The sequence below is a fragment of the Lutra lutra genome, chromosome X (genome assembly GCF_902655055.1).
Source record: "Lutra lutra chromosome X, mLutLut1.2, whole genome shotgun sequence".
Taxonomy (NCBI): domain Eukaryota; kingdom Metazoa; phylum Chordata; class Mammalia; order Carnivora; family Mustelidae; genus Lutra; species Lutra lutra.
In genome coordinates, this window is record NC_062296.1 from 84678994 (window position 1) to 84694586 (window position 15593).

General features: G+C 43.3%; 1 protein-coding gene across 8 annotated transcripts in view; it reads left to right on the forward strand.

The window, feature by feature from the left end:
• The first annotated feature begins 304 nt into the window (after window positions 1-304).
• PHKA2 (phosphorylase kinase regulatory subunit alpha 2) overlaps window positions 305-15593 on the forward strand; it is an 84879-nt gene continuing 69590 nt past the window's right edge. For 5 of the 8 annotated variants that reach the window (XM_047715243.1, XM_047715244.1, XM_047715238.1 and 2 more), the window contains exon 1: window positions 307-1130. In XM_047715243.1, coding sequence (XP_047571199.1) covers window positions 1053-1130 — 78 coding nt within the window. In that variant the 5' untranslated portion in view covers window positions 307-1052. Of the gene's footprint in view, window positions 1131-15593 lie in introns of all 8 variants that reach the window. The other 3 variants (XR_007124716.1, XM_047715241.1, XM_047715239.1) reach the window with 3 other exon arrangements.

The following is a 15593-nucleotide window of genomic DNA, read 5'->3' on the forward strand; positions in this document are numbered from 1 at the left end:
CGCTCAGTGATGGAGACTGCGGTGGAGACGCGGCCAGATAAGATAATTATGATCCAGCCCAGGTGGCCGCGGTGGGCGGGCCTACTTCTCCGGCCTCCCGTGAGGATGGCTGCCCATTCCCCGGGCCTCTCGGCAACTCGGGGAGGAACCCTGGAACCCGTCTTTCATCTCCCTGATTGCGCGGGCTCCGCTCCGCTGCGGGGGAGGGACTGGAAGGCGGGGTCGCAGATGCGGCTGCGAGCTCATCCCAGGACGGGGCGGGACCACAAGCGACCGTATTAGGGGCGTTCTGCGCCTCCGGCGAAGCGTCCCCCTTACCCTGTTCCTCAGGCCCGGCTCCGCGGGTTCCGCTTCGCGGCGGGGCGGAGCCGGAGGCGGGCCCAGAGGTGGGGCCTGGGGCGGGCCCAGGGCGTCCAGGTGGTCACCGCGGAAGGGCCTGTTTCCCCAGCCTCCCCTGGGGTCGACGGCCGGCGGGGAGGTAAGGGGCTCAGGGAGGCAATTTGGTTCCCGCCCGGAACATAGTAGTCCGGTACTCCTGTGGGCTACCCCCTTTCCTTTCCCCCCTTGAACCGCGACTCGGAGGGTTGGGTTCCGCGGCGGGGGCGGGGCGGAAAGTGGGCTGCGGCCGGCGGGTAGGCTAGCGCTGGCGGCCCGCCCCGGGGTCCCTCCAGACCGCTCGAAGACGTAAAAGGCTCGTCGGGGTCTTCGTTGTTTCACGTCCAGAACCCAGTTCCTCGCGTCTTCCTCGGGGCTGTCCGGGACCAGCGGGTGTGAAGAGTGCGGCCGGCCTGGTCCCGGGAGGGTCCGCCTTAGCGCCAGCCCTCATCACCGCCCCCGCGCTTTGCAGAGGACTGAAACTCTGGTTGGCTTGCTTTCCAATCATACTTTGGCTCTTTCATTTTAAAAAGTCTCGACCGCCCACCGCCGGGCACTGTCCCGAGAACTAACCCAGGCTGTAGTGTTTGGGAACCAGGCCCGCTCGGCGGCCACAGTTTCGGGCGTCCCACCTCTGCACGGCCCGTCGGGCGCTGCGGCCCCGGCAGCACGCGGAGATGAGGAGCAGGAGCAATTCCGGGGTCCGCTTGGATGGCTACGCGCGGCTGGTCCAGCAAACCATCCTGTGCTACCAGGTAAGGAAGGACCACCCGAGCAGCCCTCTCGTGGCACTCGTTCCCCTACCCAATCCCCTCCCGGTCCTGAGACTTCGCATTTAGGAGGTTTTCTTTCTTAAATCCGGTGCTTGCCGGCCAGTGATTACTCCCACCCCCCTTCCACCCCATTCTCTTTCAGGGGACCGAAGGGCTGTGCGGCCGCTCTTCACACAATTCTCTGACCTTTGTTGGGGTTCTAAGGGCCCCCCCGCCCGGTGTCCTGGGTACAAAAATGCGTCTTTTTGCGTTGACTGTTTTTTGGGGCGGGTTGAGAGAGGAAGTGTGTATAGGATGGACAGAAGGACGGGGATGGTGAACTTAGGACTGTCAGGGTGGCAGACAGGAGTGAAGAACCTCCTGAGGTTTGCATCCTGCTCCTCCAGAGTGTGGGGCAACTGTTCTTGCCCCTCCCGTGAGTTACCTGTTAGAGACCCACATGCGAGGGCCGTTAGGGATTACTCTGGTTGATACTTTACAGATGAGGAAACTACAGGCCAAAAAGGTTAGGACATGTAGCAGGGTCAGAACCAAATGCAGGTCTTCTGCCCCCAAGTTCAAGGGGGACCTGTGAGGTTCTGTATTACTGGGCTAAAGCTCTATGTGGGCCCATCATGTAAGACAACTGGACTATTTTTATTCCTAATGAAGACAGCGGCTCTGTCCCTTTCCTCAATCAGCAGCAACTATTAATAGGACCTCCCTGTCTGAGAAAGAGTGGCATTCCATAGTTAGTTAGAGGCTCAGCCTACACGTCGAGAACCATTGTCATTCCCAGGCCACTGACCATTTTCCCTTCTTAGCCAATTTCTCAGTCTTATTTCCTCATTCATGAAATATTTGTTGTGTACCTATTATATGCAAGACACTCTGTCAGGATCTGGGCTTACAAAGAAGAATAAATGCTTGTAATGCAGTGAGATTTATGCATAGGGTATAGTTCCGGAATCTTTTGTCTGAGCTCTTTGGGGCCAGGTATTGTTTGCAAGGCAGAAATGTTTGAATTTTAGAAAGGTGTAATATACATATGTATTTTGTAATAACTGCAGTGGGCAGCATCCCTTAATCAAACACATTCTTTTCACATCCGAATGTGAATATTCACACCAACTAGGAAAAGTAAAGACTTACAATAGCCTTATGTCAGTTCAGGTCACCCTTTTGTCACCAAGCTTGCTGCAAACTTACGAAAACACTTTAGATTTTCAGAACTTGCTGGCTTTTAAAATTGCACATGAAGGACTGTGGTCCTTACTAGGGGAGCTTAACCCAGTTTGGGGAGCAGGGATGGAGTCCTGGAAGAGATGACATTAAGTTGAGAATTAAAGAGTTAGGCGGGCAAATGGTGGTTAATTTTTGCCTTCCTGATTGGAGTATGTATTATAATCACATCTACAGACTGTTTTAAAATTGAAGTTGGAAGGTTTTTCCCTGCCTTACTGTGAGGGAAGTGTCTGTAAGGAGAGCTAATGAAGCTTGGTTCTTGTGGCACACCTGTGTTTGTGTACCCAGCTCTGCCTTGAATGACCTATTAGCATTTACTCAACCTCTCTTAAGTTCATGGCCTCATCTGTAAAATGGGGACAATAACACCTACCTCCACGGAGAAGAAAGATTAGTGAAGAAAAAATTAGTGCCTAGTACGTTGCCTGGCATCCAGTAGGCAATCAGTAAACAGCGCTATTGGTGGTGCTATGACTTTAATATAGGCCACAAATACCTAAGCCACGTGTCCTCACCTCACCACCGTGGGCCATGTTACTCCCTTTCCTGAAGGCCTTGGTACAACTACTAATTGCTTTTCGGTCTATAAACGTAATTCTGTCTCCGCATCGATGCAGTGAGATCCTTAAGCACAGAGGCCTCATCACTTTTGTTCCTTTTGTGTTAAGCGGTGTTCCTGTCACATGAAAGGTACGGTGAAGTCCTTGTTGATGAAATACCTCCAGCAGGCTCTGAGCCATCCGAATGACCCAGCCATTGATCCAGGCTTGCCTTCTCTCAGGAGCAAAAGAACAGTCTTATTAAAGCAAATTTGCAGTGTTGGACTTTCCTTTCCAACATTTTAATGATTAAAAAAGAAAAAAAAGGTGTTTCAGCCTTTAGTGGTATTTATTTTGGGGGTAGTTGGTGAGAAGCTCTGGTATTTGTCCTCTTTATGCTTGTGGCTAACCAGAGTCCTCCAGGTAGAATTCTGCTGGGAAATCCCGTGAGTCTGCTTTCACAGGCGGGTGCTCCTAGTCCCCACCCCGCCCATCCTGCCCCAAGAGCTAGTCTTCACAGTTGTAGATCATTAATCTATTTAGCATCTCGTCTTTCTGAGGTCACCTAACCACTCTAAAAACAAGCCACTTAATGCATATTTTACCATAAAAAATGAACGAGCTGGACTAGTGGTTTCTAAAATTGATGCTCTATCTCCCCATTTCCCGTAGATATATGCGGATGTTTAAGAGGCATTTTTCAGTGTCAGCTGGTACAAGCTCTGAACTGTTTCTGATTTGCTTTTTATTTTTATTTTTTAAAGATTATTTATTTGAGAGAGATGGGGAGCATGAGCATGACTGGGGAGAAGGGTAGAGGGAGAGGGACAAACAGACTCCCCGCTGCTGAGCAGGGAGCCAGCAGAGCGCAAAGGGCTCTATCCCAGGACCCTGAGATCATGACCTGAGCGCAAGTCAGACGCTTAACTGACTGAGCCGCCCAGCTGCCCCTGATTTGCTTTTTAAATTGATTTCACTTGTTAGAAATCATTCAGTGTTAAATATGTCAAACTCCTAATTATTCTTCAGTTTGAGGCAATAGGGTGTCAAACTAATTCCTTTTCCTGTATCTGTGCAAGGGAACAATTTTTTCATTAGTCATTTGTGAAATATATTTGCTACTAAATATTAATTAAATCTTAAAGGCAAAGAAGAAAAGAGCTATTTTTATGAAAGGGTCCTTTTGCAGGTATGATTTTGTGTATACAGAGAATATAATTGTACATTCCAGGGATTATCTTCAAATAATTATTTACTGAAAAAAATTCCTAGATATACTTTGGTCCAGATAATACTAATTTTATACATTTTTTGAATGTCAGTTCTGTTTGAAAGCTCATAACCAAAAGTGTTAGGTACAAAGTAGTGATAAGAGAATATGGATCAGAAACGGTGATCAAGACAGTAATTATAACTGCAGATTATTTGGTATAAAAAGCAGATAAGGGAGCAGAAAAGTAAATATTGCTTATTCAGTACCAATGGAATTTAAAATGAAAAGAATGGGATAATTAAAAGATGGAGTAGGGAACAAATAGTATTAATAATAAAGACTAATTTGGGGCAAGTTTAAAAAAGATAAAATTAAAAAAAATTTTAAAAAAAAATTAAAAAAAAAATTAAAAAAAATTTGGGGCGCCTGGGTGGCTCAGTGGGTTAAGCCACTGCCTTCGGCTCAGGTCATGATCTCGGAGTCCTGGGATCGAGCCCCGCATCGGGCTCTCTGCTCTCTCGGGCAGCCTGCTTCCTCCTCTCTCTCTCCCTGCCTCTCTGCCTGCTTGTGATCTCTCTGTCAAATAAAAAAAAAAAAAAAAAAAAAAAAAAAAAAAAGATAAAATTAAATACTGTGAAATAACACGGCAGAAGAATGGAAACCGGGTTAAAGCAATCTTAGGCCTTTATCACGTTAAGAAAGAGAGAGGTATTACATATTTAAATCAAGAATTTCTAAGTAATGCTTGAACGTGAAGGGAGTATATAACCTTAAAAATTTTTTTTGCAAGTGTAACTTTTTTTTTTTTTAAACCATACTAGTTTCGGTGTATAATACAGTGGTACAACACTTCCGTACATCACCTGGTGCTCACCATGACAGGTGCCCTCCCTAATCCCCATCACCTACATCACCCTCCCCCTACCCAGGAATATATAATTTTTCAAACACTGGAGGAATAAAGAAAATTTGATCACTGCAAGAGAAGGAAGGAAAAGAGTGCTTAGGGAGAGAGGGAAGTTTAAAAAAAAAAAAAGACAATACAAATAAGTACAATTATATTAGTGATCACAATAAATGTAAATGCTTAAATTAGCCAGGTAATAGAAATAATTTTTTTAAAGATTTTATTTATTTATTTGACAGATCACAAGTAGGAAGAGAGGCGGGCGGCAGGTGGGGGGGTCAGGGAGGGGGACAGGCTCCCCGCCAAGCAGAGAGCCTGATGCAATGCGGGCCTGGATCACAGAACCCTGGGATCATGACCTGAGCCGAAGGTACAGGCTTTAACCCACTGAGCCACCCAGGCGCCCCGGTAATAGAAATTATTTAAAAAATCTTAAAGATCTATGTGGTTTTTATAAATGTGATTTTATTTGAGAGAGAGAAAGCTTGTATACAAGCGGGGCAGAGGGGGAGGGAGAAGCCAACTCTCCACTGAGCAGGGATCCAGGCCTGGGACTCCTTCCCAGGACCCTGGCATCATGACCTGAGCAGAAGGCAGACGCTTAACCAACTGAGCCACCCAGGTGCCCCAAGATATATGTGGTTTATAAGAGATAAAACAGTTAAGCAGTTGGTTCTTGGTTTCGGCTCAGGTCATGATCTCTGGGTCATGAGATTGAGCCCTGTGTTAGACTCAACCTTTTTATTTATTTATTTTTTTTAAGGCGAGAGATACAACCTTAAACAGGATACTCAAAGGTTGAAAGTAGTTTGGGTTTTTTTTTTTTTTTTAAGGTTTAAATAGTTTATTTATTTAGAGGAAGAAAGTGAGCAAGAGGGGTTTAGGAAGAGGGAGAGAATCCCAGGCAGACTCCCCACTGAGTGTGGACACTTTGGTGAGGCTCAATCTCACCACCCTGAGATCATTACCTAAACCAAAATCAAGAGTCGGACGCTTAACTGAGCCATTCATGTGCCCTCAAAGGTTGATTGTAGTTTAGACAAGATGTATAGGCAGATGTTAAAGAAGAAATTGGTGTGATCATACTAATGTCAAACAGTAGATCTTGAAATTTTAAAAAATTTCATTATTAGGGATAAAAAAATGTTATTATTAAGTGATAAAAGGATAAGTCACCAAGAAAATAAAGCAATTTTATTTATTTTTTTTTAAAGATTTTATTTATTTATTTGACAGACGGAGATCACAAGTAGACAGAGAGGCAGGCAGAGAGAGAGGGAAGCAGGCTCCCTGCTGAGCAGAGAGCCCGATGCGGGACTCAATCCCAGGACCCTGAGATCATGACCTGAGCCGAAGGCAGTGGCTTAACCCACTGAGCCACCCAGGCGCCCAGAAAATAAAGCAATTTTAAATCAGCAGAGTAGAACTGCTTCAAAATGATTGAAGCAAAACTTGACCCAACTGTAGAAGTTAATAAATCCATAATCATATTAAGAACTTTTATACTCCCCTAAGACACTAATAGATCAAGCAGAGAAATAATTAGGACATAGAAAATTGGAGCATCATGAGAAACAAACTCAGTCAAGTATACATACATAGAACTCTGCACCCCACCAATAGAAAATACATATTTGTTTCAAACTTGCAAAGGTTTTTAAAAATTCATGACAAATTAGGGTATGAGAAAGTCTCAAAAATATTTGAAGAATCAACTTCACAAACACCACAGTTTTTGCCAAATGCAAGAAAGTTAGCAATAGCAAGCAGCTGCTTAATCTCCAAGTATGTTTGGAATCTTACTAAGTCCACTTCTAAATATATCTCTATGAATCATGGATAGATATGTCATGGGGGGGGGTGTATCTCTAATTATAATGGAAATTATGAACTGAGTGACAGCAGAAGCATTCCAAATACAAATGAGATACAGCTAACATGGGATTTTAAATTTATGTTTTGAAATAAATATCAGAAAAGAAGAAAGACTTGAAAGTTAAGGAACTCATTGAGAATAGGATAACAGTATAGCCAAGAAAACAGAAGAAAGGAAATAATACAGGAGCAAAAGTTAGTGTAAGAGAACATAATAAGGGGGCACCTGGGTGGCTCCATGGGTTAAAGCCTCTGCCTTCATCTCAGGTCATGATCCCAGGGTCCTGGGATCGAGCCCCGCATCGGGCTCTCTGCTTGGCAGGGAGCCTGCTTCCCCGCCTCCCTCTCTGCCTCCCTCTCTGCCTACTTGTGATCTCTGTCTGTCAAATAAATAAATAAAATCTTAAAAAACACACACACAATAAGGATTGAGCAAACCAAAAGCTGTTTTTTAGTTTTTATTTTTTAAAAGATTTTATTTATTAGAGAGCAAGAGAGCATGAGCAGGGGGAGGGGCAGAGGGAGAAGCAGACTCCCAGCTGAGCAGGGAGCCAGATGTGGGCCTTGATCCTGGGACTCTGGGGTCATGACCAGAGCCAAAGGCAGACACCCAACCAACCAACTGAGCCACCTGGGTGCCCCAAAATTTCTTTTTTAGAAAAGACTAATAAATACATAAACTTCTGGCAGGACTGATGGGAGCCGGGGAGGAGGGACAAATGAACAATATTAGGAGAAAATGGAAAAATGCTATAAATACTTTTTGACAGCATATTTGGAGATGTTAAATGGACAGTTTTCTAGATCCATGTTAACAATGTTAAGAAAAAATGAAATCCTAATTCAACCTGTAACTATTAAAGAAATGTGTTGAGTCAGGAAAAAATCCTAGTCCAGGGTGGGTTTACAAGACAAGGAATGAGGAACATCCAGAAGCTTATTTATTCATCTTTGAAGGTGAAGGAATTTGGCTTTTATTCTAAGTGGGAAGGGAAGCCTTGAGAGGGTTTTGAGCAAATGAGTGACCTCTGAATAACGCTGGAAAAGAATCACTCCATCACCTGCATAGAATATGGTCTGTAAGGGGTCACGAGGCAAAGCAGGGTGGCCAGCAAGGAAGCTTCTGCAGCTGGAGCATGATCGCTCAGACAAGGGTGGTTGCAGTAGAGCCCGCTGGGAGTGGTGGAATCCGGGGGAAATTTTGCAGAGACAGAATTGCATGGATTGCATCTAAGGTGTGTGGAAAAAAGAGAAGTCAAGAATGACTCTAGGGTTTTGGCTTAAGCAACTGGTGGGATGGAATTGACGTTTGCTGAGATGGGGAAGGTTGCGGAAGAGGAAATTTGGGGATAAGGAGTTTTTATCAAGTTTGAGGTGCCCATGAGGCATCCAGGTAGAAACAGTAAGTGGGCAATTGAATATTTGAATCTTGAAGTAAGGGAGAGGCCTGAGCTGGAGAGAAAAATCCGGGAGTTATATTGGTATCTATGTGGTGTTCAAAAGGTCATGAGGCTGCATGAGATCACAGGAGTGAGCGTAGACAGAGAAAAGATGATGTTCAAAGAGGAGCTTTACACAAAAGGAAAGATCCCAAAGGTCCAGAGCAGCTGCTAAGGAAGACTGAGCAGAGGCAGAGTGAGAAGCACTGGAGCAAAGTCCTAGAGTGAGCGAGAGGGCTGGAGTGCAGCCCCGGAAGTTGTATTATCTTGATAAAGCATAATGTTTAAAAAAATCTACAGGGCGCCTGGGTGGCTCAGTGGGTTAAGCCTCTGCCTTCAGCTCAGGTGATGATCTCAGGGTCCTAGGATCGAGCCCTGCATCGGGCTCTCTGCTCAGTGGAGAGCCTGCTTCCCCCTCTCTCTCTGCCTGCCTCTTTGCCTCCTTGTGATCTCTGTCAAATAAATAAATAAAATCTTTAAAAAAAAAAATAAAAATCTACAAACGGGTGCCTGGGTGGTGCATTTGGTTAAGCGTCCAGCTCTTGGTTTCAGCTCTAGTCATGATCTCAGAGTTGGGAGATTGAATCCCTTGTCCGTTCTGTGCTCAGCTCGGGGTCTACTTGGGACTCTCTCTCCCTCCCTTTGTCCCTACCTATTTCCCTTTCCCATATAAATCAATAAATCTTTTTTTAAATATCTACAAACATAACTAATGTATTGGCAAAAGATCAGAAACCATATCTTTAAAGTCAGGGACCTCAAGGGCAGCCACTCTCCTTCTATTCTGCATTGTAATTATGACCCACATAACAGACCTTTAAAAAAAATGAGCAGGATAGAGATGATATTTGCAGATATAAATATCATACCATAGAGAACCCGAAAGTACTGAAACTTGGTTCTCAATTTTTAGAGAAGGTTTTGGGGTGATTAATAAATAACAAATACAGAGGCTTAATCCTAAGAGTCTTTGGAGAACCAGCCACTTAGAGTTGATTGGATTTAAGTTTCAATTTGACTTGAGAGCTTGTTTCTATTTGATTAGATAGCAGGTGACATCACTCTTTAGCTTCTGGGTTTGTAAATAATCTCTTTTCATTACTTCTCTTAATAGCAAACAGAAGTGCCAGGATAACCAAAAGATATTTTCAGTCCAAGTATCCTACTTTATTATTTCCCTTTAATCAAGTTGACTCCCTTTCTCATTTATAGTAACTTTATATATTATATTTCTATGATTGTATTCTACAATATAGAGGAAATTAACAAACATGTGAAATGATGGCTTAACCTCACTATAGTAACCTGAGAAAGTAAAGCAGATCAAAACAATAAATTCAGACTGACAATTGGGGAGCAGTTTCAAAGCAGAATTCTCTAAGTGTTGACAAGGTTGTGGAAAAGGAGCAAATCTCATAAACTATTCATGGGAAGAGGTATTAGTTAGCATAGGCTAACTGCTCGAAGTCCAAAATCTCACTGAATAAACACAGAAGTTTATTTCTGATTCCTACAACAGCCGGGTGTGTGTCCAGGTCAATAAGGGTGTCATCTAGAGATCTGGGCTACCAGTGGCTCTGCCATCTTCAACATGCAGCTCTGAAGGAAGGTCACCCTGGATGTAGACCTCTAGCTGGGGGATCAGGAAAGAGTATAGAAGATTGTTTATGGGAGAGTTTTATGGCCAAGGCACGGAAATTGGGTACTTCACTTTCATTCACATTCTTTTGGCTAGAACTCAAACACATGGTCACATCTAACTGCAAGGGGGGATGGGAAATGTAGTATAGCTGAAGGCCTAAGAAGAAAAGGAAATTCAGTTAGTGATTAGCTAATAGTCTATGCCATAGAATGTAAGTTACCGACTGTTAACTGGTACAGTCACCTTGGAAAACAATTGGGAGATATTGGTGAAATTGAAGCTATGTGTACCATATGACCTAGGAGGTCCCTGTGTAGTTCTATATACTAATGATGTGCTCTGGAGACATGTACATTACCCAAGGAGACACATACAAGGACATTTGTTGAAGCGTTGTTCGTAAAAGAGAAAAATTCAAAACACTCTAAATGTTCATCACTTTCGGAATGGACAAACAGAGATCTAACACGATGGAATACTATATAGCAGTTAAAATGCGTGACCTAGACTTACATGCATCAAATTGGATAGCACTCAGAGATTTAAAGTTGAGTGAAAAAAGCAAGTTATAGAAGACTAAGTACAGTATGCTAAGTGTGTAGAACTTTAAAAACACCCCAGATAATATTCTTCCTTGCTTAGGGACATATACTTGTAAGAATTTCTAACACGTGGACAGGAAAAATACACTCGAGCTTTTGAAGTAGTATAGCAGTTCTCAGGAGTGTGGTCCCCAGATCCCTTAGGATCCCGAAGCCCTTTCAGGGCTAAGAGATGGTTGCCTGCTCTGTGCGTTGATTGGAGAAAACAACCACTGAATGGATAACATTTTTTCCTTCCTGATACAATTCAGTGCCCTGCCTTTTGCTACCACCTACTTCAACTCTTTTGGTTGCCAGGACAACCTTTTCAGGACAGCTTTTAAAAATTTGAGGGCCAGATAGAAACATTAGAGTAATTGAATGAAAAAGTCCTTGAATCTTCTATTTACAAATAGAGGACTGTAATAATGCATACAAGGGAGAGATTTAGAATTCAGGTTTGGCAGGGATCCAAAAGATCATGTGATTTGATCACCTCGTTTCCTTTTACAGCTGAAGACTTCAGCCAAGAGAGTTGAGGGGACCTTTTTCAAGGTCATCCTTCTGGTGCGCTGACAGCCCTGTGATAAGCATGGTGTCTTGTTGGAAATAGGCCAGAGGAATGGAGAGAAATACATAAGATACATTAGATTGCTGTGAAACACTAAATAAAGTTGTATTTTCCTGATTTTTGTCTGTTCAGTGAAATTTTAAATAGGCCCTTTCTTTAAATACTGTGATGCAGACGTGCTATTTATTTCACTCTATTAGTAAAAGTCACAGAGTGAAGTAAAGATCACGTCTGCCTCACAGTAGGTGGCGAGAACGTAATTTATGTTTATAACATAACATGTGGAGTAGTGGCTCCTAATCAAATGAGTTACAGACCCATTTGAGAATTTGATGAAAGCTAAGTGTTTTATTGTCTCCTGAGAAAAATGCTCTCACAGAAATTCCAGGAGTCTCATGGATCTCCTCCTCCCTCCTCCCCACCCCCACCCTCACCAAGGCCCATCGGTGGCCTCCTAGTAGATCCTCTAGTGAGAGTCCGGATTCAGAGTGACATGTGTGGTCCTTTGGTGTTCTGAACCCAACAGAGTAAAAGTCAGTCTTGGAGTTGAAAATAAACAGTGAGGCCCACAGCTCTCCTGTTTGGGGGAGACATTACTAGCATGGCAGCCAGTTATCCCTTGACACCTCAGACTTGAGGTGTTGGCCAGGAGGATCCTAGCAACCCCACCGAGTTTGTGTTCTGTCGGTTTTCACCACACCAGGCTAAGGACTAACATCTCAGTAATCCTCCACTTCACAACTGGGATTGGCAAGTGAGGCAAAGAAATAAAATGTCTTCCAACAGTGGTCAAGGGGTTTGTATAGTTGATGGTACCTAAGGGGCCCATACAGTTTCTGTTAAGTTTCAGAAGTTTTAAGGTGAGTGCTGGGATCTGGGATGAAACTGGAAACAACTGCATTGAAGCAGATGCCCGCAGTACTTTGTTTCCCTGTAAGCCATCCTTCAGTCCTATGAGATGGTGCAAAGGCTCAGGCCCAGGGGACCTTGTAATTTGTGCATTATTTGCAAATGCAGAGGGGGGAAATCAGATAAGCAGGAGTTTAGCAAAAGACATCATTCGGAAGTTGCACACCTGTGGTCTCCTTAGGTTTAAAGCATATGGCCGTTGCATGTTAGAGCTTAAGTCTTAGTACTACTCTGAATGCCCAAGGTTTACATAACAAACTATACAAAACCTATCTTTTAATCTAATGGAAAAAGAAAGTGTGACACAGCCCATTGTCTCAACTGCAGATATAATCATTTGATTTTATTTTTTTAACTTTTAAAAAATACTTTTTTAATTAACATATAATGTATAATTAGCCCCAGGGGTACAGGTCTGTGAATCGCCAGGTTTACACACTTCACAGTATTTTTTTTTAACATTTAAAACAAAATTTTATTTTAACTAGGTTCCACGCCTGATGTGGGACTTGAACTCATGACCAGGAGATTAAGAGTCACATGCTCTGCTGACTGAGCCAGCCAGCCACCCCAGGTATAATCATTTTAAAACAAAGGTTATTGGAATTCCCACTGTACAAAAACCTCTCAAGTCCAAGGCATTGCCCTTCCCTATCCTCTTTAATATTTTAAGTGGTAGTTGCCAGAAAAAAATTTCAGCACAAAAAATGAATTTAACTGGTTTTTGGAGTTTTTATAATAGAATTTTCCACTTTCTGTTTTTTGCTTTACCAACATGGGGGTGGAGGGGGGGTGATGGCGAGTAATCCTCTATTTTCAGCATTTGTCCTAGTCTCTTCTAGGTATTTCATTTGAATGATTGAGTTGTACTTTCCTCTCTTGGAGCTGAGCAAGGCAGTGACATGTACTTAGCCATTCTTAATCTAAAGGAAAAAGGACTGAGGGTATGGGTCAGCTCTACGCCTCTGACCTCTGTCTCCTGAAGTATAGGAGTATAAGGGAAGCCTCACAGAGGAGCAAACAGGTGGAGAGGTATTTGTCATGAGGGCACTATGGGCACCCAGGCTAGAAGTATGAGAGCAGAGCCTGTGCAGGAAACTTGAATTCAGGTTTTGGGGCAGGGGCTAAGGAGGGCGTGTGTGTGAGGTGGTGAGGCTGGTTGTGAGAGGAAGAGCCCACACCTGCTGAGCCTTGTAGGGCAATTTGAGAGACTCAGATTCTGTTTTATAGGATTGGAGCATTCTGAGCAGGGCAGTGAAGTCTTGAGATTCTAGTTCTTTCTGTGACCTTCCTTTGTGGAGGATGGATTGGAAGGAACCAGTATTTTTTTTTTTAAGATCTTATTTATTTATTTGACAGAGAGAGAGCATGGGTGGGGGGAAGCAGAAGGAGAGGGAGAAGCAGACTCCCTACTGATCAGAAAGCCCCATGCGGGGCCCGTTCCCAGGACCCTGAATCTCACAACCATAACACTGAGCAAAAGCCAGACGTGAAAGAATATAGTTGTGATGTGATTTATATTAAGAAATATATATACATTTGGGGCACCTGGGTGGCTAGGTCAGTTAAGCATCCGCCTTCAGCTCAAGTCATGATCCCAGTGTCCTGGGATCAAGCCCGGCATCCGGCTCCTGGCTCAGCGGGAAGCCTGCTTCTCCCTCTCCCTCTCCCACTCCCCCTGCTTGTGTTCCCTCTCTCTCTGTCAAATAAAATTTTTGTGGGCGGGGGAAGCTAACAGTAATGAAGAAGGTGCTGGCCTAAGGTTATAGACATACAGTTCAATGAAACAAAAGGGAACCGAATTGGGGATTCCGAAATAAACCACCACATTTATGGTCAGGTGATTCTCTACAAGGGTGTCAAGTCAGTTACATGGAGAAGGAATACTCTTCAGTAAACAGTACTGGGGCAATTAGATATCCACATGCAAAGCAATGAAGGGACCTCTTCCTTGTACCATATACAAAAATTAATTCAAAATGGATCATAGACCTAAATGTAAGAGCTAAAACTATAAAACCCTTAGAAGAAAACACAGGAATAGTCTTCCTGACTTTAGGGAAAGCAAAGACTCCTTAGTACAATAACAAGAGCACAAGTGACAAAAGGAAAAAAATAGATAAATTGGACTTTATTAAAAAATGACTTTTGAGCCACAAACCATAACATTAAAGTGAAAAGACAACCTACAGAATGGGAGAAAATTGCGAAGTGAGTGTATGTTAAGAGACTTGATTCAAGAATACATAAAGAGCTCTTAAAAATTCAATATTAAAAGATGAATAACAATTTAGAAATTGGAAAAGTGTCTGAATAGACATTTCTCCAAAAGTGATATATGAATGACCAATAAGCACATGAAAAGATGCTCTTATCACAAACTGTGCTAAGGAAATGCAAATCAGGACCACAATTGAGATACCATTTCACACTACTAGGATCGATGCAATGAGAAAGATAAATTTTTTATTATTATTAACCAATAATATATTTGTTTCAGGGGTACAGGTCTATGATTCATCAGGTTTTTTTTAAAAGATTTTATTTATTTATTTAATAGACAGAGATTACAAGTAGGCAGAGAGGCAGGCAGAGAGAGAGAGAGGAGGAAGCAGGCTCCCTGCCGAGCAGAGAGCCCGATGTGGGGCTCGATTCCAGGACCCTGAGATCATGACCTGAGCCAAAGGCAGAGGCCTTAACCCACTGAGCCACCCAGGCGCCTCTGATTCATCAGTCTTTTTTTTTTTTAGATTTTATTTATTTATTTGTCAGAGAGAGAGAGAGAGAGCGAGCACAGGCAGACAGAGTGGCAGGCAGAGGGAGAAGCAGGCTCCCCACAGAACAAGGAGCCCGATGTGGGACTCGATCCCAGGACGCTGGGATCATGACCTGAGCCGAAGGCAGCGGCTTAACCCACTGAGCCACCCAGGCGTCCCTGATTCATCAGTCTTAAACAGTACACGGCGCTCACCACAACACATATCCTCCCCAATGTCCATCACCCAGCGCCCCCTATCCCTCCCACCCTCCTCTCCCCTCCAGCAGCCCTCAGTTTGTTTCCTGAGATTGAGTCTCTTATGGTTTGTCTCCCGGTCCGGTCTTGTCTTGTTTCATTTAACAGATAAATTTTGACAAGATATAGAGATATTGGAACCCTCATACATTGCCAGTGGAAATTTAAAATGGTGTAGCCTCTTTGGAAAACAGTTTTGCAGTTCCTCAAAATGTTACACTTAGAGTTGCCATATAGCCCAGAAATTCCACTCCTAGGTATATATCCAAGAGAACTGAAAACACACGTCCACACAAAAACTTATAAATGAATATTCATAGCAGCATTATTTATAATATCCCCAAAGTGGAAACAACCAAAATGTTCATCAACTAATGAGTGAGAACACAAAATGTACTCTGTTTATACAATGGAGTATTATTTGCAATAAGAAGGGATGTAGTACTACTACATCTACAACACTGACAGATCTTGAACACATTATGCTAATTGAAAGACCCTGAGCATATAAAATATCACATATGGTATGAGT